Source organism: Camellia sinensis, chromosome 12, assembly GCF_055761805.1.
Source record: "Camellia sinensis isolate YWXY chromosome 12, ASM5576180v1, whole genome shotgun sequence".
NCBI classification, from domain to species: domain Eukaryota; kingdom Viridiplantae; phylum Streptophyta; class Magnoliopsida; order Ericales; family Theaceae; genus Camellia; species Camellia sinensis.
The window spans coordinates 152,565,729-152,587,987 of NC_138972.1; the positions used below are offsets into that span (position 1 = coordinate 152,565,729).

General features: G+C 41.0%; 1 protein-coding gene and 1 long non-coding RNA gene across 3 annotated transcripts; one reads left to right on the forward strand and one right to left on the reverse strand.

Annotated features, from left to right (window-relative positions):
• Positions 1-517: 517 nt before the first annotated feature.
• Positions 518-16,878, reverse strand: LOC145804869 (uncharacterized). Its single transcript, XR_014347544.1, has 2 exons — positions 15,055-16,878; positions 518-769 (listed from the first exon to the last, which is right to left on the reverse strand). It is a non-coding gene; the product is annotated as an uncharacterized LOC145804869 (long non-coding RNA).
• A 2,371-nt stretch (positions 16,879-19,249) lies between these two features.
• Positions 19,250-21,819, forward strand: LOC114317290 (transcription factor TCP8). 2 transcript variants are annotated; one of them, XR_003648485.2, is made up of 3 exons: positions 19,250-21,050; positions 21,456-21,531; positions 21,641-21,819. XR_003648485.2 is itself a non-coding variant. In XM_028263999.2 (2 exons), the coding sequence occupies exon 1, from the start codon at positions 19,598-19,600 to the stop codon at positions 21,029-21,031; it is 1,434 nt and encodes a 477-aa protein (XP_028119800.2). In that variant the 5' UTR covers positions 19,250-19,597; the 3' UTR covers positions 21,032-21,050; positions 21,456-21,819. The 2 variants fall into 2 exon arrangements, 1 of the variants encoding a protein (XP_028119800.2); XM_028263999.2 differs by having other exon boundaries at positions 21,456-21,819.
• The last annotated feature ends 440 nt before the right edge of the window (positions 21,820-22,259 follow it).

The window sequence follows — 22,259 nt, forward strand, 5'->3', positions numbered from 1 at the left end:
AGGGTTTGTTTAATCTTGGAGTTAGCCTTCTACTCTTAAGGGCAATTTTGTCCTTCACATTATTGCCCTTTTAATAGTATGAAGCTTCTAATTGGAAAAATTCTATTTTCACACACCAAGTTTCCTTACTTCACACACTTGATAAACTTTTTCAGAATCACAATTTTATTCTTTTGAGCTACTTCACCGCCAACCATCGCCATCTATGCCCAAACCTCAACCATACAAAGCAGGAAACAACACCAGATTGTATAACTTCTTCAATCGGCAGACTTCATTCTGAAAATGAAATTTGAACAATTAATCTTCCGAAAGTTAATCAGAAGAAATATAGCCGCATATATCAAAACGTGATCATATATGTCACGGCTCAAACTCACCCCCATAGGTTTAGCGCCGTAACCGGCCAATAATCATTAGATTGCCAAAGCCCTTTTAACAGAACTTCATGTAATTAGGGGTTGCGGAAGCAAATATATAAACATACATAGTCCATTGAACTGTGAAGACATACATGGGACAGATAATTTTAAACTTTTATAAGTTGACGAGTGACGTCAAAGTTATAGTAATTACACGTCACTTCATACACTCTACATACAAGTAGGACTTGTCCATAGTCAAAACAAAATGACCAAATTCTGAAATACAAAACAAATATGACCACGAGACTTGACATGATCTGGAACCTCATCGGGAGGTGCAAAGGATGGCTGACAAAACAGAATTCCAGGCCATCAACTTTGAGCCTGGTCACGCGTCCGATCACCTACATACATAATATAAATAGTGAGCAGGTGCCCAGTGAATAATAACCAAGTAAAGGGTTTTAATGAATAATGTTTGTACGGGGAGGAAATAATTCTCCTCGTATAATCCTGTTGACTAAGTCCACGCTCCTCCGTACGACGTCGCTTTATTACCTGAAAACACAAACGTGAGCTAGCCGGCGGGTGTGTGCCGGAAACCTCTCCGATGCCTAAGTCAGTAAGCTTGACAAATAGACAAAGCTCTATGTTCTCAGAAAGAATTGTGTTCAATTACCTCCTCCAAGGTGATGTTTGTGAGCTTTTATAAGTTTCCCGTGGCACAATCCTAGTAGGACTTGTATTCCTCCATGCAGAGCCCTCCTAGGATTCATACTCCTAAGGATAATACTTATCCTTTTACACCCTCCCCCACTGCTTAAACCAAGTGGGATGGTTTTCACTTTGGCCGAACTACTATATGACCGAAATAAGCTTGGCTATGCAGAGCCACTGAATAAACCGAACTCATCCTTAGTTCGGTTCTTGTGTTTTCCCTTTCTTATCTCAACTTTCCATGTAGAACCCATGGTACGGTCTTGGACCGAACCAACAACTTTCGGCCGGTCTAACCCCAATACCGGTATAACTCCAAGTTGCTTTCGGACCGAAGTATCTTTTACAGTCACTGTGCCGAAGTAACTTTGTCTCTCTTAGGCCGGAGTAGCCCTGCCTCTCCTGGGCCGGAGTAACACTGAGGCCTTTCCTGGGCCGGAGTAACATTGCGGCCTTCCCTGGGCCGGAGTAACATTGCGGCCTTTCCACCAAATTTTTGGCACTTTGGGCCACAAAGCCCATCTCATAGCTCGGCCCAATTTTTACCAAAAATTACCCTCTCAATTGCCCCTTAATTCCATCTGCGCAGCATGATTGGGATTATCAGTCCAACCGAGCTGAAATTATTAAGCCTTTCCAGCCAAGCTAAAAACCCTTTAGCCTCTCCAGCCGAGCTAAACTTACTTCGGGCTTCACTTTGTCTGGTCAAAACGTCTCTTCAATCACGACTGTAACGCTTCCTTTTCCAGTGACACGTGGCAAGCTCTGATAGGCCGTGGCCAACTGTCATGCCGCCCTACGAAATTTTTGTACAGTTCCCGCCACTTTTTGCCGCTCGTCCTTTTCACAAAACATCCCTTCATCTTGAATCATTCACTCACACTTTTCACATTCTTCTCTCTTCGTGCCTCTGCCTTTTCAACCTGCGTTTTTGTTCTTCTCTTGCAGCCACTGTCTTCATTTCTAGTCCCCTTCTCTCCAATCTGGTAAGTAAATCTTTTTTCCTTCCTTGTTTTTGCTTTTGTATATGTTCTATGTATTTGTTTCTTACTTTCTATGTTTTTGCAAAACAGTTTTCCTCCATTTCTGCTTTGCTTCTTGTACTCTTATGAAAAATTTAGTAAGAACTCATGTGTATGAACTATTCTGTAGAAAACTGGTCTTGAATCCAAAATCAAGTAGAACCGAGCTAGGACACTGTTTGTCCTATATAAGTAGATCACTTTAGATAACAACCGAACTAGAACTTGTAGAAATAACAGTAGTTTCAGTAGGTTATCAACTCTTGAGACACTTTAGCCGAGATAAATCCACCGAACGAGTCTTGAACTCCTCAATTTAGGAACCAGTCTCCAACCGAGCTCAGCCTTTGGGGCTAAGCCAGCTTTCCTAGTTTCCAAACCAAACTCAGAAAAGCTACCCCTAGAGGCTCAGCCGAAGTAATAAAACTTATTATACAACCGATTTAGGCCTTTGGGGCTAAACCAGTTTTCTGAGAGCTGCCCTTAGATGATGAACCGGCCTAAAAATTGATTAAAAGGCCAATACGCTGAGATATATGCCAAGGTCGAGCTACTAAAAACACTGCTCAAACCGAGCTGTCAATCATTTCCGCTGGACCGAGATAGAACCTTTCCATTTTTGTTGAGCCTTGCTTTTAATTTGTAGCACGGTCTTATGACCTGTGCTTAACCCCCATTGTTTTCTACTTTGCAGACTTAGGCTGTCCAGACACTCCTTTGTGCGCTCGACCGAGCTACCGAGCACCATTTTTGCACCGATATAACTTATTTGTAAATTATACCATAAATGGGGAAGTATAGGCACCTAGTAAACACTCTAGGCGGTCTAGCCGAATTTAGGAAAGACTACCATATACCTGACAACGTTCAACTGGTTCTGGCCGAAAAAGACATCATTCCCTGGGACAAAGAAGGCTTCGTTCCCTTCACCCTTTTATCCATCATAGAAACCGGACTACGGTTTCCGGTTCAACCGTTGATCTGCGAGTTTCTTAGGCAGACTAGAATATGTCCAACCCAATTATCCACCAACTCATACCGCATAATTATGGGGATAGCCGAACTGAACCGTCAGGCCGGGCTAAACCTTGGGCTGGCCGAAATCTTTCATCAATATTCAATCGGCTCAAAGGACGATGGGTGGGTTTACTACCTTAGGATACGCCGCCGCCGAGAGAAGATAATTAAATATACACCGGACAAAGACTTAAATAACGATGATTTTTTCTGGGTCTCTGGGAACTTTGAGGATTTTCAAGCCCAAATTCCTGGCGTACCTATAAATTGGAAGAAAGGAGAGCCTGGTAACTTAATTTCGTTCTTCCTCCTTACATTTTTTACTTCGGCGTGTTCATGTTTCAACCGGACTAACAGTTGTCTTTTCTCGCAGATTTTGCCCACCTTCATTCCTTATACAGCTATCCAAACCTTGGAACCTTACGAGCCGCACTACGATACCCTGAACGTAGTTGGGCTAAGTTGTTGAATTTCGAACCGACCTACCGATATAGTGGTCGCCGGAAGGCCAGAGTAACTGACTTCCTTTTAGAAGACGCCCCCGAACCAGACCCATCCTTGCCTGAGATCAGACTAATCCCGCTTACAGCCGAAGAAGAAATGGCAAAGAAGAACAGAGTCAGGGCTCTTTTAACCGAAACAACCAGGCCCGAAGTAACGCCACCCAGTCAACCGCAGCCTGCTGTTGTAGCCCTCCCTTCTCAACAGCCGTCCTCTTCCCGCCGAGCCAAGCGCGCCCGGACTGCTGAAACCGAACAAATTTTGGTTGATGAAGCAGAACCTGCACTTCCGCCGAGCTTGCCACCGAGCCCCCAACCAGAACCCTCTGACCGAACTGCTGGCAGCTAGGCCCCAAAACTTACTTTCAACGACCGAGACATCCGAGACACAGACTCGGTCGTTGCTGAAAAAGACCACCTGTTGGCCTTTAATCTGGCCAAGAGTGTGTGTCTGCCCAAAGACATGGAGCACCATCAAAAACAGTTGAACACCGAACTGAAGTCTATCCGGTCTTCAACCAAATCCATGATCCTGGTAAGTGACTTCGGTCGTATTTCGGTCTACTTTCTTTTTCAACTTCTACCTCGGCTAAGTGGAAATCTCTGCTTTGTCAGGCCATCCAGAAAAACCAAATTACTCATAGGAAAGTGCTGGAGCTAAGGAAAGTAACAAGGCAGGCTGCGGCAGAAGCTGAGGCAAAAGCGGCCGAGTTGGTGGAGGCCAGAAAAGAAATGGCCGAGCTACGAGGTGAGATCGGCAGACTGACCGGACAGGTTAGTTCGGCCGAAGCCGAAAAGCAAAAGACTGCCATTGCTCTGAAGGACAAGTACCTGCGTGAGTTAGTAAAACTTGAAAAGAAGAAAGACGCCGAAATATCCCAGGCAAAGGAGAGCGCGAAAGAGGCCGAGAAAAAAGGTTTCAAGAAGGCGGAGGATGTATACGTCAAGCAATGTGAGGCTGCCAAGGAGTTGTTCTTTAAGTGCGGCTGGAGGGGAGCCGTTGAGAAGCTCGGTCATGATCCACAGACCGAGGTTTTCAACCCTCCAGCCTACTTTATACCGAACTCCCTCCTAGACTTTGCAAATGCCATGCAACAGGGGTTTCTTGAGGGCTCAGATTCTGATGAAGATTCTGCCTCTGAGGATACTCCGGTTGTCAACGTAGATCAGACAATTCGGCCGGAGCCCGCAGTGGAAGATCTAACTGTTGATCATCCAAATGAAACTGTGGTTCCGGTCGAAACCGCTCTTGTGACTGAAAACGTCCTGCCGCCAGAAACCGGTCTTCCTGTTGACACTGATGTTGCTTTTGACGCCGAAATTGAAGATCTTTTCTCTTGACTTTATACTTTTTCTCTTTTTGTTACTTTTGTTTGTCTTTGTAACCGGGCTGCGGCCCCTCCATTGTACCTATTTTGATCTTTAATGAAAATCTTCTTTTGTGGGACTCTTATTCCGGTTGATGTGTATGCTTACGCTTGAAATGTCTTCTATAATTCTCCAACTTCTATTTCGGTTTTACTTGTTTAAACTATGCTTACCAGCCAACCACTCCTTAGCCGACATAATTGCTGCGGCTGAGGAGTACACAAGGTTTGGTTAATCCATCTAACCACTTCTTCAGCCATACCCTTACTTCGGCTGGAGAGTAAAAAGAGTCAACCATTCTTCAGCCATTCCCTTACTTCGGCTGAAGAGAAACAAGAGTTGGTTTATTCCAGCTAACCACTCTTCAGCCATGCCCATACTTCGGCTGAAGAGTAACAAGTGTGGGTTTATTCAGCCAACCATTCTTCAGCCATTCCCTTACTTCGGCTGAAGAGTAACAAGAGTTGGTTTATTCCAGCCAACCACTCTTCAGCCATTCCCATACTTCGGCTGAAGAGTATAGAGAGTTGGTTTAATCCGGCCAACCACTTTTCAGCCATACCCTTACTTCGGCTGAAGAGTAACAAGAGTTGGTTTAATCCAGCCAACCACTCTTCAGCCATACCCTTACTGCGGCTGAAGAGTAACAAGAGTTGGTTTATTCCAGCCAACCACTCTTCAGCCATTCCCATACTTCGGCTGAAGAGTATAGAGAGTTGGTTTAATCCGGCCAACCACTTTTCAGCCATACCCTTACTTCGGCCGAAGAGTAACAAGAGTTGGTTTAATCCAGCAAACCACTCTTCAGCCTTGCACTTACTTCGGCTGAAGAGTAACAAGAGTTGGTTTATTCCAGCCAACCACTCTTCGGCCTTGCACTTACTTCGGCTGAAGAGTAACAAGAGTTGGTTTATTCCAGCCAACCATCGAAGTTAGTTTTTCCAGCTAACTTATAGTATTTGGTTATTCCGATCAAATGTCCTGCAGCCTGGATCCTTATCCTGGGCTTAGGAAGGGTGTTGGTTTATTCCAGCCAACCTCTAAGTTAGTTTTTCCGGCTAACTTAGAATGAAAATGCTTGCAATGCGCCTAATCTTTACTAAAGCTAACTTTTACAAGGAACAACTTGTGCTAAAAAGAATTTCTCATTTTATTGAAGGAAGAGAAAATTACATATGTTTGAAAAGAAAAAAGCTAAAAGTAAAATAACTTGAGATTGGCCGTATTCCATGGCCTAGGGATTGCCTTGTCATCCTTGTCTTCTAGGTGGTATGCCCCTTTGCCTGCTAACCCAACCACCTTATAAGGACCTTCCAAATTTGGGCCTAACTTGCCGTTTCCTTGGATCATGGTGTTTCCCATTACTTTGCGTAGTACCCAATCCCCAATCTTGAATTGTCTTGGATGTACCTTTTTGCTGTATTTTCTGATTAACTCTCGTTGGTATGAGGCGATGTGGACTAGTGCTCTTTCTCTTCTTTCTTCTGCAAGGTCGAGTTCTAAGGCTATGGCTTCTCCATTTAGGTCTGGATCAAAATTTTCGCTTCGAATTGTGGGGAGGCCGACTTCTAGTGGGATCACTGCTTCCATTCCATAGGCCAAGGAGAATGGTGTTTCTCCAGTTGATCGCCGAGGCGTGGTGCAGTAAGCCCATAAGACGTGAGGAAGTTCATCTGCCCACTTGCCTTTTGCTTTCTCTAGCCTTTTCTTTAGGCCATCCAAGACGACTTTATTTGATGCTTCAGCTTGCCCATTTGCTTGAGGATATGCCGGTGTAGAATTGTAGAACTCTATCTTGTATTCTTCACAAAAGCTTCTAAAGATACTGCCGTCAAACTGAGTTCCATTGTCTGAGATTAGTGCTTTTGGTATACCAAACCGAGTGATGATATTCTGCCAAACAAACTTTTTCACGTCTTTTTCTTTGATTGACGCCAATGCTTCTGCTTCCACCCACTTTGTGAAGTAGTCTGTTGCTGCGAGAAAGAATTTTCTGCCCCCGGGCGCTGTTGGAAGTAGTCCTACTATGTCCAAGCCCCACATTGCGAAAGGCCATGGGCTAGTTAATGGTAGGAGTTCCCTTGCTGGTTGATGTATTTGGTGCGCGAATTTTTGGCATTTTTCACACTTTTTTACATATTTTTCTGAGTCTGCTTGCATATATGGCCACCAATATCCTTGCGAAATAGCCCTGTAAGCGAGCGACCTTCCCCCTTGATGACTTCCACACACCCCTTCGTGTATTTCGAACAAGAATGCTTCTACTTTGCTGGGATGAACGCACTTGAGGTAAGGCCCAGAGAATGACTTTTTGTATAATGCCAAAGATGGAGATAGCCAAAATCGCTGCGACTTTGCCCTTATTTTGTTGGCTTCTTTTTTCTCTTCTGGTAGGATGCCGTCTTTCAGGAACAGGATGATGGGATCCATCCAAGAAGGGCCTAATTCTGCGCAACATACTTCTTCTGCTTCTGGGTCTTCTATGCTTGGTCTTGGTAAGAAGTCGATGAGTAATGGATGAGGGATTGATGTGTCTGCCATTGAGGCCAGGCCTGCTAGTTCGTCCGCTCGGCAGTTTTCCTCCTTGCCAATTTGTTCTATCCTTACTACATCAAACTTCTTGATCTCTGTTCTGACTAACTCTTGGTACTTGGCCATTCTGTCGTCCTTTGCTTCGTATTCGCCAGAAATTTGGTTTACCACCAGTAGAGAGTCACTGTATACCATTAGTTCGGTTGCCTTCATAAAGTGTGCTGACTTGAGTCCTGCGAGAAGCGCCTCATACTCCGCTTCGTTGTTGGATGCTGGGAAGCCAAGGTTGATTGCTTGCTCTATAACCAGGCCGTCTGGAGAGATGAGGACTATGCCAAGCCCTGCACCATGTCGGTTGGATGCTCCATCCACAAAGAGCTTCCACATCTCTCCAACGAATAGTTTCCAGCAAGTGGAAGGATCAGATGATGTCGTGAGGTCAAGAATGGTGTTTTCTTCCTGGTCCATGTTGGCTGTCTGCCCTTCGTCTTCTGTTTGAACTGCTGGTGAGCCTTTGTTTGCCTCTTCCTTGTTGTCCTTAGTATGGTCTGCCTTGGTACTTGATTGACTACCTTCCACTAGGGGTTGCGCTATTCCGGCGTCAACTTTCGTCCCTAGTTCGGTTGTGTCAGTTAGGTCGACTGGGCAGATATGATGACTTCCAGGAGTAAACTCTGCGACGAAGTCTGCCAAAGATTGGGCTTTTATTGCGGTCTTGGGTTGGAACTTAATGTCGAATTGTCCCAACTCTACTGCCCACTTCAAAATTCGCCCACTAAAGTTCGCCCTTTCAAACAGAGCTTTTAGTGGAAAGCTGTGAGGACGACTATGGTGTGGGCGTGAAAGTAGTGTGCCAATTTTCTGAATGCCATCATTAATGCTAATGCTAGTTTCTCCAAGGGCAAGTACCTTGTTTCGGCTCCCAACAATGTCTTGCTGACATAAAAGATGGGCAAGTGTTGTATTCCTTCTGCACGAACCAACACTGCGCTGACTGCGTGCTGAGAGACTGCCAGGTACAAAAAGAGTTCTTCACCAGGTACTGGAGTAACAAGTAGTGGTGGGGAGGACATGTACTCCTTCAAGCTTTCCAGAGCTCGGTCGCATTCTTCATCCCACTCAAATTTGGCTTTTAAAGCTTGGAAGAACGGTCGTAGTCTGTCTGATGACCTGCTTATGAACCGGTTGAGTGCTGCCGCCATACCAGTGAGATGTTGCACTTCTTTGACTGAGTTTGGTCTCTCCAACTCCTGGATTGCTTTGATCTGAGAGGGGTCTGCTTTTATACCTCGGTTGGTCACCAGGAAGCCCAAGAATTTGCCAGATCCAACTCCGAATGCGCATTTGGACGCATTGAGGCGCAACTTGTGTTTCTTCAGGATCTGGAACATCTCGCCTAGGTCTTTAAGATGGTCATTCTCATTCTTACTTTTGACCACCATGTCGTCGATGTAAGCCTCCATTGTTCTGCCTAACAATGGTTCGAACATCTTGGTGACCATCCTTTGGAATGTCGCCCCTGCGTTCTTTAGGCCAAAGGGCATGACCTTGTAGCAATATAACCCCCTTGGTGTTGTGAAGGATGTGACCTCTTGGTCTGGTTCATGCATGGCGATCTGGTGGTAGCCTCTGTATGCATCCAGAAAGCTAAGTCGGTTATGTCCTGCCGTTAGGTCCACCAGTTGATCTATCCTTGGTAGAGGAAAGCTATCTTTTGGGCACGCCTTGTTGACTGTTTTGTAGTCGACGCAGACACGCCACTTACCATTCTTTTTTGGCACTACGACTGTGTTGGAGATCCATCTTGGGTAGTGCACTTCTCGTATTGCTCCTGCCTCCAGCAGGTTGCCTACCTCTTCTGCCACTATTTCGGCATGGTGGAGTGCCGATCTGCGTGTGCGTTGAATGACTGGTCTGGCGGATGGGTGGACATTGAGTTGGTGACTGATGAAGTTTGGATCAATACCTGGCATGTCGTAAGGCGTCCAGGCAAACACTTCGATGTTAGAGGTCAAGAATTCCAAGATCTCTAATCTCTCAATGCTGGACAACGATGAGCCAAGTAAGAAGAACTTATCCGGGTTCTTCTCATCTATTTTTACTTCCACCAAGTCCTCTACCGCTTTCTGATCAGCCTCTTTACCGACGTCCGCGAATAGTTCATTACTTTCTGGTTCTTCCACCGAATGAACGTATCCTTTGGCAGCTCGGCTTCCATTCGCTGTGGCGAAGCATTGTTTTGACATGATCTGATCGCCATAGACTTCTTCAATTATGCCGGTGTCGTTGGGAAACCGCATTACCTGATGGTATGACGATGCTACCGAACGCATGGCATGCAGCCATGTTCTGCCCAAGATGATGTTGTATGTGGAGGGGACCTTCAATACCCAGAACTCCACTTGTTTTGTTACACTCCCTGTTCTGACTGGAAGGATTATTTTGCCGACAGGCCACTCTGGCATGGAGTTGAATCCAATCAGGGGAGAAACTGCAGGCGCCAAGTCTTTGTCTTGCAGCTTCAGTTGCTTAAATGTGTCGTAGTACATGATCTCACATGAACCACCCTGGTCAATCAGAATCCACTTAACGTCAAAATCCTTGACTCGGAGAGTGACGACCAGCGCATCATTGTGAGGACAGTATATTCGATCCAAGTCCTTATCCGAAAAGGACATGACATTTGTTGCCTCTGTCTTCTCCTTCTTGGCGGCAGGTTGGGCACTTAACACTTCCCTGAAGTGCTCAGCCTTCTTTATTGATCCCCTGAGCTCGCATACACGCTCAGGTTCAAAGACTCCATGTATTACATTGATGATGCCTTGTGGTGGGGCGTCGATTGGCATTCTGTTGGGATGGTTATTATGATCTTGGGGGGCCGATTGCGTCCCTCCTTCAATGTATTTGTCCAAGTGGCCTGCTGCCACCAATTCTTCCAAGTGCTGTCTTAGTGGCGTGCAATTCTCAGTTCGGTGCCCCTTTTCTTTGTGGAAGGTGCACCGTGATCTGTCATCGTAATTTTTCTGAGCTTCCCCTAGCTTGGCTGGCCACTTGACAAAAGGCTCGTCTTTTATTTCGCTCAGAATCCGATAAATTGGTTTTTTGAACACCGTTGTTATGGCAGTGCGGATTCTCAACCATCTTTTGTCTGGGTCTTCTCCGTTATCTCGTCTGCCACGCCCGTTTTTATTCTGCCGATCTACTGTATTGACCTTTTCTGAGGTCTTCTTTTCTGGTACTGTGGTTGTACTAGATTTTGCTTTTGCACGTGCGCCATCCTCTTCTACCTTGATGTGCTGATGCACTCTTTCCATCAGGGCCTCCATGGTGAGGGGTGGCGTCATGGTAATCGAATCCCTTAGTCTGTTCCCTACCGGAAGGCCTCTTTTATATTGCGCAATGGCTAGATTGGTGGGGCAGTCTCCAATCTGGTTGAATGTCTCCCAGTAGCGACTATTGTAAGATCTGAGGGTCTCTTTTTCACCCATGTCGATGGAGAGTAACTGGTCTATCTCCACCGGCGTTTTAGTGTTTGTTCGAAACCTCGTTACGAACGCTTCTGCCAATTGGGCCCAGGAGGCTATACTGCCCTCTGGGAGCTTTTCGAACCAAGTCAAGCCTAGGTCGCCAAGACTTGACGGGAAGAGTATGCACATTAAGGCCTCGTTTCGCCTGTACATAGCCATGACTTGGCGAAAGTGGCTCAAGTGTGAATACGGGTCCGTCTTCCCTTCATATGTATTGAATTTCGGCTGAAGGAAGCCTGATGGTAGGGGCGCGTTTTCGATCGCTGGGACAAACGGCGAAGTCTGTAGTCTTGCCAATGCCTTGTCCGTTGGTTCGTAGGCCGGTCGCGGTATTGGCATTCCAACCTCGACGCTTCCATGCGTCCGAGGAGCCAACCGTTGTAAGGCCAAAACTCGGTGTGGATCCCTTGCCCTGGCATCCTCCTTGCATCGTGCTTTTTCTTCGAGCACGGTTCGTAAGTCGGATGACCTGGGCAGCTCTGTTTGTCTAGATCTGGTTTGGTGTGAATGTGAAGGCCAATACGTGCTTCCTTCAGTGTATGATCTTTCGGATCTCGTCCTCTCAGACCTGGAGTGACGAGTTCTGGAAGATAAGGAATGAGTGTCGCCTGTCCTGAGGCTTCTTCTCCTTTCTTGGGAGGGTGTAGTATTCCTACTATGATTCTCTGAGTGGCGAGGGGGTGTCTTGTGCTTGTGCCCCTCTCCTGTCGCCACATCTTTAGTCTTCATCTGGCGTTTCAAAGCCTCCATGTCCGCCGCCATCTTTCGAATTAGTTCATCTTGTTCCTTCACGCAATCTTCCAGGGCTTGAGGATCAATCCTCCTCCTTTGCCTGTCAGGACTTTGAGAGTGACGAGGGCTGCTATTCCGCCTTCCCCTGCAATTCCTCCTGGAGTTATGTTGTTGGGGCTCCAGATCTGCCATAGGAGGGACAGAGGGTAATCCTTCTCGCCTTGCGCCCCCGTCTGGAGTTAGCCCGTCGACGGCGGACTGCGGTAGTTCTTCAATGTGTGCCATTGATTTGAGAAAAAGGAGAAGCTTAGTCAAGAGGTTTTCGTTCTTGTCTGTTTGTTCCCACAGACGGCGCCAATTGTACGGGGAGGAAATAATTCTCCTCGTATAATCCTGTTGACCAAGTCCACGCTCCTCCGTACGACGTCACTTTATTACCTGAAAACACAAACGTGAGCTAGCCGGCGGGTGTGTGCCGGAAACCTCTCCGATGCCTAAGTCAGTAAGCTTGACAAATAGACAAAGCTCTATGTTCTCAGAAAGAATTGTGTTCAATTACCTCCTCCAAGGTGATGTTTGTGAGCTTTTATAAGTTTCCCGTGGCACAATCCTAGTAGGACTTGTATTCCTCCATGCAGAGCCCTCCTAGGATTCATACTCCTAAGGATAATGCTTATCCTTTTACACCCTCCCCCACTGCTTAAACCAAGTGGGATGGTTTTTACTTTGGCCGAACTACTATATGACCGAAATAAGCTTGGCTATGCAGAGCCACTGAATAAACCGAACTCATCCTTAGTTCGGTTCTTGTGTTTTCCCTTTCTTATCTCAGCTTTCCATGTAGAACCCATGGTACGGTCTTGGACCGAACCAACGACTTTCGGCCGGTCTAACCCCAATACCGGTATAACTCCAAGTTGCTTTCGGACCGAAGTATCTTTTACAGTCACTGTGCCGAAGTAACTTTGTCTCTCTTAGGCCGGAGTAGCCCTGCCTCTCCTGGGCCGGAGTAACACTGAGGCCTTTCCTGGGCCGGAGTAACATTGCGGCCTTCCCTGGGCCGGAGTAACATTGCGGCCTTTCCACCAAATTTTTGGCACTTTGGGCCACAAAGCCCATCTCATAGCTCGGCCCAATTTTTACCAAAAATTACCCTCTCAATGTTCATCACAGAGTCAGAAATCAGAGTTTATATCAGAGACAGATTCTTATCAGAAATAGAGTCTTATGCATGTTTAGATTCCAAATCACAAAAAGATTCATATATATGTTCATATTCAGATTTTGCATATGATTATACGTGGTACATCCATTAGTGCTAACAAATCCGATGACCCATAAAGGGATGGCCTTGAAGGCATTCCGATGACTCATGTGCATAGAGACGTTTTCGATGACCCATAAAGGAACGACCATAAAGGCATTCCAATGACTCATGTGCACAGAGTCATTTCCGATAATCCATAAAATGACGGCCATAAAGGCTTTCCGATGACCCATGATGGGATTGCCATAAAGATATTCCGATGACCCATAAAAGGGACCCATATCATATGATGCTAAGGATGCCATGAATACATTTCCGAAACTTAGACAACCATTCATTCATTTAAAACATAGCATTTCAGAAAATTGATCATTTCATATCATCAGAAAATAATTAAAGTTAAATATAACTTTACAAAGTTATTATTCACAAATAATAGATGGCTTCAATAGTCAAATAGAGTAGACAATTCAAATCTCTTGAGACGCGTGACCTACACGGGTACAAAACGAATACATACAGAATTACACACCCAGAAATATTAACTTAGTTTTTCTTAGTCTTGGTGTGTTTTTACTTCTTTATCCTCATTATGGTATCTTAAACATGACCTAGGAATTCTTAGGATGTAATGAGGATGCCAAAATGCATTAGAAAACACTTGGTGAAATTTCTGAAAATAGAGTCCCCGCTCGAGCATAGCTTTCCGCGCTTGAGCGGACTAGCAAACATGTGAGGGGCTGCTCGAGCTCAACCTTCCACGCTCGAGCGATCTGTAAATTTTGAAAAAGTACTGGTTATGTGATTTTCACGCTCGACGATCGCTCGAGCGTGAGACTCAACTCTCCGCTCGAGCGTAACTTTTGCCGCTCGAGCAGTCAGTAAAACATGAAACTTCTGGGAGCATGCACTTCACGCTTGAGCAGACTTCTGGTTGTTCGAGTGAAGATGCAAAAACAAAGGTGGTCGCTCGAGCGCAAGGTATTCTGCTCGAGCAGAAGCGCAAAATCTGGAATTTTCAGATTGCACTCTCAAGCTCCAAACTCGAATCCAATGATGAAATTCATGTTCTTTTGGATGGAAAACTTAAGACAACTTATGTAAACTTGGAAAACTTAGTGAATTTAGGATCGTTTCGCAACATCAAGGTTTAGGAACATGTGAATGGTACAAAATTCAAACTCAAAGCTTTGAAACATAACATGCATGAGTTGTTATAAACTTCAACCTCCCAAAACAAGATCAAAGGAGGTCCAATGGTGAGAAATGTTATGAATTCTTCAAACCATGCTAGAATTACAACATGCATGAGAGAAAATCTTTGAAAACACTTCAAAATGCTATGAAACATGCATGCATGCATGATTTGAGTTACAATTCTTTAAGTTTAACTCAAATTTTATATCAACCTTCCTAATTCCTTAGAGTTCAAGTTTTACACATCATATTTAGACAATATAAAGGTTGAATCTTTGCCTAGACTTCCCAAAATTAAGGGCTAGAGACTTAATTCTTGAAACTCTAGGTTCAATTCTATCTCTTCTTAGCAAGTCTCTTAGGTGAGCTCAATCTCCTTATTGTTCTCCCTCTCTCACGTTTGTGTGTATGTATAGGCTCAAGAGTGTGTTGAATAAAGGAAAAAGGGATGAGTGAAGGCAAAAAGGTGTCTTATATGGGCTTGCCTAATGATAGCTAACTAAGGCTAATCACATGGGCATCAAATTAATCTATTTAAATCGTTCCGAATCAAATTTCAATTAAACCTACTACAAATTTCTATAAATCCCGAATAACACATATATCAAGTTAATTTCTGAATCGGATGTCGATAAGGCCTTCAATTCACAAACAAAACGGAAACATGAACAGATCTTTCTACGTTTAACAGATATAAATACAAACAATGCAATGCACAAGTAATTGATTCAGGATTTCTTCTTAATTACTTGTTAGACACATTTAAGCATGGATTAACGTTAATCATGGGTCGGGGTTGTTACAATATACCTATTGAAAGCAATTTACGGAATTGTGTAGTAGTCTCCAGTTGCAGATTGCTATCATTTGACCAAACACCAGTAACCAAGGAATGAAAACTCTCTAACTGCAATCAAATCAACAAACCCTAAAACCTCAAACAAAACATTAATCACACCTGAACCTTATGTGTGTGTGTGTGTGTGTGTGTGTGTGAGAGAGAGAGAGAGAGAGAGAGAGAGAGAGAGTTGGGATTTTTGGGAAAAAAAATCGCGATGGAGGTGACGGCAACATGGGGGGGCTGTGTAAGAATGGCTAAAAGTTAGGAAAGGGCAGTGGTTGATGTCGTCGTTGCCGCCGTCGCTGGTAGCTGGTGTAGTTAGGATTAAGGTTTTTGGAGTGAGAAATGATGGAATGAGAGGATGTGCACAGAGAAGGTGAGGGTATATTTGGAATGTAAAGTATGTGGACTAAGATAAAGAAGTAAAACCAAATTAATAAATGTGTGGATTGAGAAAAGATGTACACAGAGATAATTTGATGTGTGGAAATAGAATTTCCCTTCTAATTGCACACCCATTATTCTTTTTACTCTCATAATATAAGTATTTATTCTTAGAGGGCCTCGTTTGGGAACATGTTCTTTTAGTAATTTTTTGATTTTTTTTGTAATTTTTTGACTTTTTGGTTAAAAGATAATGTAAAAAAATAAGTATATTTGGAATAATTTTTTGATTTTTTGATTTTTTACGAAAAGATGTTTAAAAAGTAGAGAGAAGAATGAATCTTTAACTTTTTGATATAAATTGTTAATTTTTTGATTTTTTTTATTGATTTTTTTTATTTTTTAGTTAAAATCACTACTTGCCAAACAAGGCCTTAAGACCATACATAATTTCATTTCTTATTCTATTTTCTCACTCTTAGACACAAAATAATATGACTCACATTAATGCCATAAAAATGAGAGAGTATGTAACATTTTAAGATATTAGATTTATGATATATCTGAGTGTTCAAAGAATTTTAGCGTTTATAATTTAGAAGGCTAGTAATTAAATATCAAAATTAAAGGGTGCCCAACTCGCCAACAACTCAAAAAGGAAAGCAAAAAATTGAAAAATGAAAAAAGAAAGAAAAGTTGGGATGAGCTGTCCTAGCGCATTAGATGCTTTATCAGATGCTTGTCTATCTGCCATTCTGGACTCACTCACTCCCTCCCATATTTACTACAACAAAACCAGTGGCCAGAAATTTAGTTGTGTGTGTTTTTTTTTTTTTTTTTTTTTTAGGACACAATCAAAAAATATATATATATATATATATATTATTTTCAAAAATAATTTTTGCTTAAAAAAAAATGAAAATTATGGATGTTCTAAAAAAAATTTACTATTTTTTAAATCATAATAAGCATACGAAATCACAATGAAACAAATTCACTCTACAATTGAAAGAAAGAGGACAATGATGTATGTGAAAATTTGTGGTAGATTGCGGTAGCTTACAAAGGAGAAGTCATTTCATATCGTGTGTAGCATGCCATGACATATCACTAAAAAACTCATAATCCAATTGTAAGTATAAAACTATAAAACTAATTTTAGAAGTATACATTTTAAAACAACATAGTTTTTAGAATTATACGTTTCAAAACAACGGAGGTTTACTTCTATTTTAAACTACGACTATTGAATTATTATAGTACGATCTCATCATAGAAAAACTTAGTAGCGGAACTTAATACTTTTGAAAATGCTTTACTATTCAAAATTTACTTCGAAATTGAGTTGTATGATATAAATTAAAAGGCATAGGATGCTACACCTGCAATAACTGGGGTTTATAAATGTACTTTTTCAAATAATAATGATTCATCCCACTAAAAATATCACCACTAATAGCACTAATGCATTAAAAAAGTAAAAAAATAAAATAAAAAATACAACTCCAAGACCAAAACATCACATCATTAATGGCAGGACCCACTGCCACCTAATTAGTGGGAGCATTAATTAGTGCTCTCAAGCATTTTTCAATAATTTTTCCAAGTATATTATATTATCAAAAATGCTTGGGAGCTCTAATTAGAGCCACTACTAGTGATTGCCACAATGTGTGTTGTGGGTTTTTTTTTTTTTTTTTTTTTGTGGTTCTTTTTCACCTCACTAATGGTGGATTTAGAGCCCAATATTTAGAGCTCTAAATCATTGTTGTTATATTATTGATATTTTTTCCTAGCAAAGAGCTGTTTGTTCTCCGAGTAAATTAAAAATACACCTATTAAAATTTGATTAAAGTACAGATTGCCATATATGGTTTAAAAAATTACAAATACACTCTTATTAGAATTTTTTATTTAATAGGATTAACTAAAAAAAATAAAATTCATAATTGTTCTTCTATACAATAATAAAATTACCTAAATTATTAATTAAAACATATTTATAATATTATTAAATATTGTTAATTGACTTGATGATTTATTAATAAAATGAGTGATTTGTTATGAAATTAGAAATATTAGGAGGTGGAATGTAATTTCTAAAACTATAAAAAATGATTCATATTTTAATAAAATTTCAAAAAATATTTTATAATTTACCTGTGTTTTGCGGATCCTTGTCTGCAACTATAGCTCAACACGCACAATGCATTTAGTGAGAGAATTGATAAAAATGTGTATAGTGAAAAAGTCAAAAATATATATTAAGTTTTTTTATTTTTTATTTTTTATAAGGTGGAAGACGAGACAATTTCCATATGATATAAGCAATCATTCGTAAATTACATTTATTAATTAAGTTTAAGTCTTGTCATTAGTGAAAATGTATCAAACTTAAAAATGTCCACAATTACATTACATTTCACAATAATTCAACCAACCACTGAGCTACCTACCTATATGCACATGATTTCTGTAGAATAGTAATCCTGATCTTATAACGCCTAGCGAAAATTATGAAATATAGTTAAAAGTTGACTTTTTAATTTTTAAAATTTGTTTTACTGTTTCATGTGAGAGATAATGTGACTTTAAAATATGTTAAAAAGAAGATTTTTGACTTTTTTGACTTATTACGTAAAAGGTATCTCAAAAAAATACAAAATAAACTTGCAAACATAAAAATCAAGCACAAATTGAATACAATAAGATGAATGTACGTATATATATATATATATATATATGTATTTTTGCAGGTTTCACACTTTTGTAATAGAGTTGGGTTCTGTAATTAACTCTTCTGCAAGTAGAAAAATTAAAAAAATATATATATATATATTTAGATAAATGTCTCAAAAATAATAATGTGTTTGTTGTTGTTATTGTTGTTTGTTTTTTTAATTTGATATTGTGAGTTATATTTAAAATAAATCTCATTCACATATATTTTAGTGTCATAAGCAATTTTTAAAATATTTTTTTCGGCGATGTTATATGTACCAATTAATATTTCAATTAGTGTACCGACATATGGTATAACATTATTACTGACCCCACTCATTATACAAATTATAAATAATTAAAAATTTTAAAATGATAGCACATCATTTGTTAGTATACTAATTAATATACCAATTAATATATATAGTATTATTTTATTTTTTTTAACGCCAATCCTCTTTTGTTTCAACCAATACATTCATAGTATGATATCTGGAGATTTCTATACAATGGGGTGTTTGTCCTCATTAATTTCTACATTCATATGTTATTTTACCACATTATTCTATTTAGATTATAATTATTTTATTTAAGTCATATCACATTTCTACCATATCATTTTAAACTCAATTCATATTTTATATTTTTTCATAAAAAGTAAAAAATTATATTTATTTAGATTATTCCAAATACCCTCAATAGATTAATTCAGAGTGTATTAAGATAGGTAAATAAAAAAAAATTAGAGACAACCCTACTTTCGGTTCCGCGGATTATCAGTCTCCAAAATTTCTGTGTACATAATTTAATACACTATTAATCATTAAATTAGGTGTTAAATTTGACTAATTACATGATTCAAAACATAATTATAGTGGGAAAAATGCTAGAGGTCCTAAATTTTCTACCAAATAAATTATAGACCCCACATTCATATGAGACATTTGATCATTTATTTAGTAGAAAATTTAATATCCCTAACATTACCTTTATAGTAGAATTTACAAAGGCTATTTTTAACATTCCTATACCAGATACCCCACGAATGGGCTTCTTCTACTCTCTCTCTCTCTCTCCATTAAGAATTCAAAGGGTAGAGAAAGAAGCACAACAGTCAATCAGAAACCAAAGAGAACCCCACAAACTCCTAGTCCAAGTTAGGTCAGACAGACCTGCAATAGACTTTAAAGTGTTTTTCTCTCTCTTTACTTTCTCTCTCTAACAGTAACCAAGGAGGAGGAGAAGGAGAGAGAGTGGGGGATGGGTTGATGATGATCAAACTCAATCATCAATGGACAAAGGAAAAAAAAAAAAAAAAAATGGGTACCAAGGAAGTATCAGCTTTGAACCCACTAACAAAATTCCTATAGAAAACTAAACCCCACACCCCTCATACAAACCACACATATGGAACTAACAGATTTTCATAGCAATAAACAAACCACCACCACGGCCGCCGCCGCCGCCGCCGCCACTTCACAACCACACCACCACCTCCAACAACAACCACCACCACCACATCACCAAAACCACTCTTCTTCTTCTTCTTCTTTTGATGCCAGATCTCATCAATCCCCATTCATCCGCAACATCACCATCCAATCTGGCATCACCACCACTGCCGGGGGCGGCGGAGGAGGGGAACCTCCGCCACTCTCTATCACAATCAGATCGGAAGATACAAATCCATCTCCTCGATCCGATCTCGCTGTAGATGATCTTTCAAAGAAAAACAACGAGCTAAAGAACCCTGCTAAGAAGTCGACGAAAGACCGCCACACCAAGGTCGACGGAAGGGGGCGGCGCATCCGAATGCCGGCGGCTTGCGCGGCTAGGGTTTTCCAATTGACGAGAGAATTAGGGCACAAGTCCGACGGCGAGACCATCGAGTGGCTTCTCCAGCAGGCGGAACCGGCGATCATCTCCGCCACCGGCACCGGCACCATCCCCGCTAATTTCTCCACACTGAACGTGTCGCTCCGCAGTGGCGGATCCACCATTTCAGCACCCTCATCGAAATCTGCTCCCCTCGGAGGCTTAACCCTAGCCCACCACCACCACCCTCACTATGAAGAAGGGTTCTCTCACATGTTAGGGTTTCACCACCACCAAAATCCACAGTTTTTGACAGCGGATCAGATTGCCCGCGCCATGCCTAGTGGTGGTGGTGGGGGCGAGTCGGCGGAGAATTATTTGAGAAAAAGATTCAGAGAAGATTTGTTTAAAGAAGAATCTCAACGGCCACAAGGGGAAGTGTCAGCCAGCTCAACTTCACCACCATCAAATAAGCAACAACAACAAGGAGCTGGAGGACCATCATCTAGTATGCTCCAATATACTAACATGATGGCAGCAACTGCCATGTGGGCAGTTGCTCCGGCACCTAGCACTGGAACCGGCAACACATTCTGGATGCTGCCGGTTCCTGCTGCTGCCGGTGGCAGTGGCAATGACCAGTCTGCCAATACATCTGGAGCTAGTTCATCTGATCAGCCCCAGATGTGGCCTTTTGCCAGTGCACCGACAACTACTGGAAATACGCTTCAAGCGCCGTTACATTTTATGCCGAGGTTTAATATTCCGGGTAACCTTGAATTTCAAGGGGGCAGAGGCAATCCACTGCAATTGGGTTCAATGTTGATGCAACAACAACCTTCTCAACATCTTGGGTTGGGAATGTCTGAGACTAATTTGGGGATGTTGGCTGCTCTCAACGCTTACTCAAGAGGTAGCTTGAATATGAATTCTGAACAAAATAATCCATTAGAGCATCATCATCAACAACACCAGCCTCAAGCTGCTGATAGTGGAGAGGATGACCCAAATACTTCTTCTCAATGACAGTATGAAATCAAAGTTGGTTAGTTTATCTCAACTCATACAATAAATTCTTTAAATTTATGTCAATGTTACATACATTCAGGTACAAGTATAGGGTGCGCATCCATCTTGTTCTTATGTTCAAGGACAAGAAAAATATCCATTTTTCTTTATATACTTTTTTTTTTTTTTTCTAAAGTAAAATATTAAAATGTGTCTTTGCATTTTATGCATTATATAGGGTTTTCTATATAATTACATGTTAGGCTTGAATTAGTATGTTTGTTTGGTGAATATCCAATATGTCGCCTAGTGTCAAGTATCCAACACAAGTTCTTCATACTTCATCAATAAAATTCCTTTCTTTTGTTGAGCTAAAAAAAAAACAGATATCTATTTATAGTTTTTTTTTTTTTTTTTGGGGGGGGGGGGGGGGGGGGTGCAGATTTAGAAGTGGAATTTGTGATGAGTTGAATCAGTGGCTGGAAGCTTGATTTCATGGATGATCAAGATAAAGAGAGGTATCTATCTAGTTGTCATTTTTTTTTTGGATAAATTATCTAGTTGTCATTTTTGTTTTTTTTTTGTTAATGTGTTTTGTTTTTGTTTTTTCTTTTGCATTATTTATAGATTGTTGTGGACTTGAGATGCAGTTTGTTAGGTTGGTCCAAAGGGACCAGAAGGGGAGAGAGATTAATGCATAGGGGGAATATTGGGTTGTGTTTAGTATTATAATTTGGTTTGCTTGTGTGAGCAAAGTGGTAAACAATTAAAAGGAAAAAAAATGAGAGAATCAAATAATTTTATGATATCTACTTTGCAAGATATATCTTCTCTATTTTTCCATTGAGATACAAAAATAAAATAAAATAGCAGCTCTGTCTCTCTCTTTCTCTCTCTCTCTCTGTGGATTGTAAATTAGTAAATTTTTAACTCCGTAAAATTCATTTCTCAGTTTATCTTGCTTGTTAGATTGTGCTTGAATTTTATATTTGTAAAGAGAAAAGAAAAAGTGAATGAAGTTAATTTTTAAAAAATATATATTTTATTTTCTGTTTCCTTCACAAATTTCTTCATAAATCTGGAATATAAACACAACATTAGATTCTTACATTGCACTGCATTTTTTGTTTTCATAAAAAATCATGTAAAGTATTTTCTCTTGTGAAAAAGAAAAAATGTGGAAATATATATTGCTTGTGTCTCAGATTTAGTGGTTCGTAAATTAGAAAAATATATATTTTTAAAC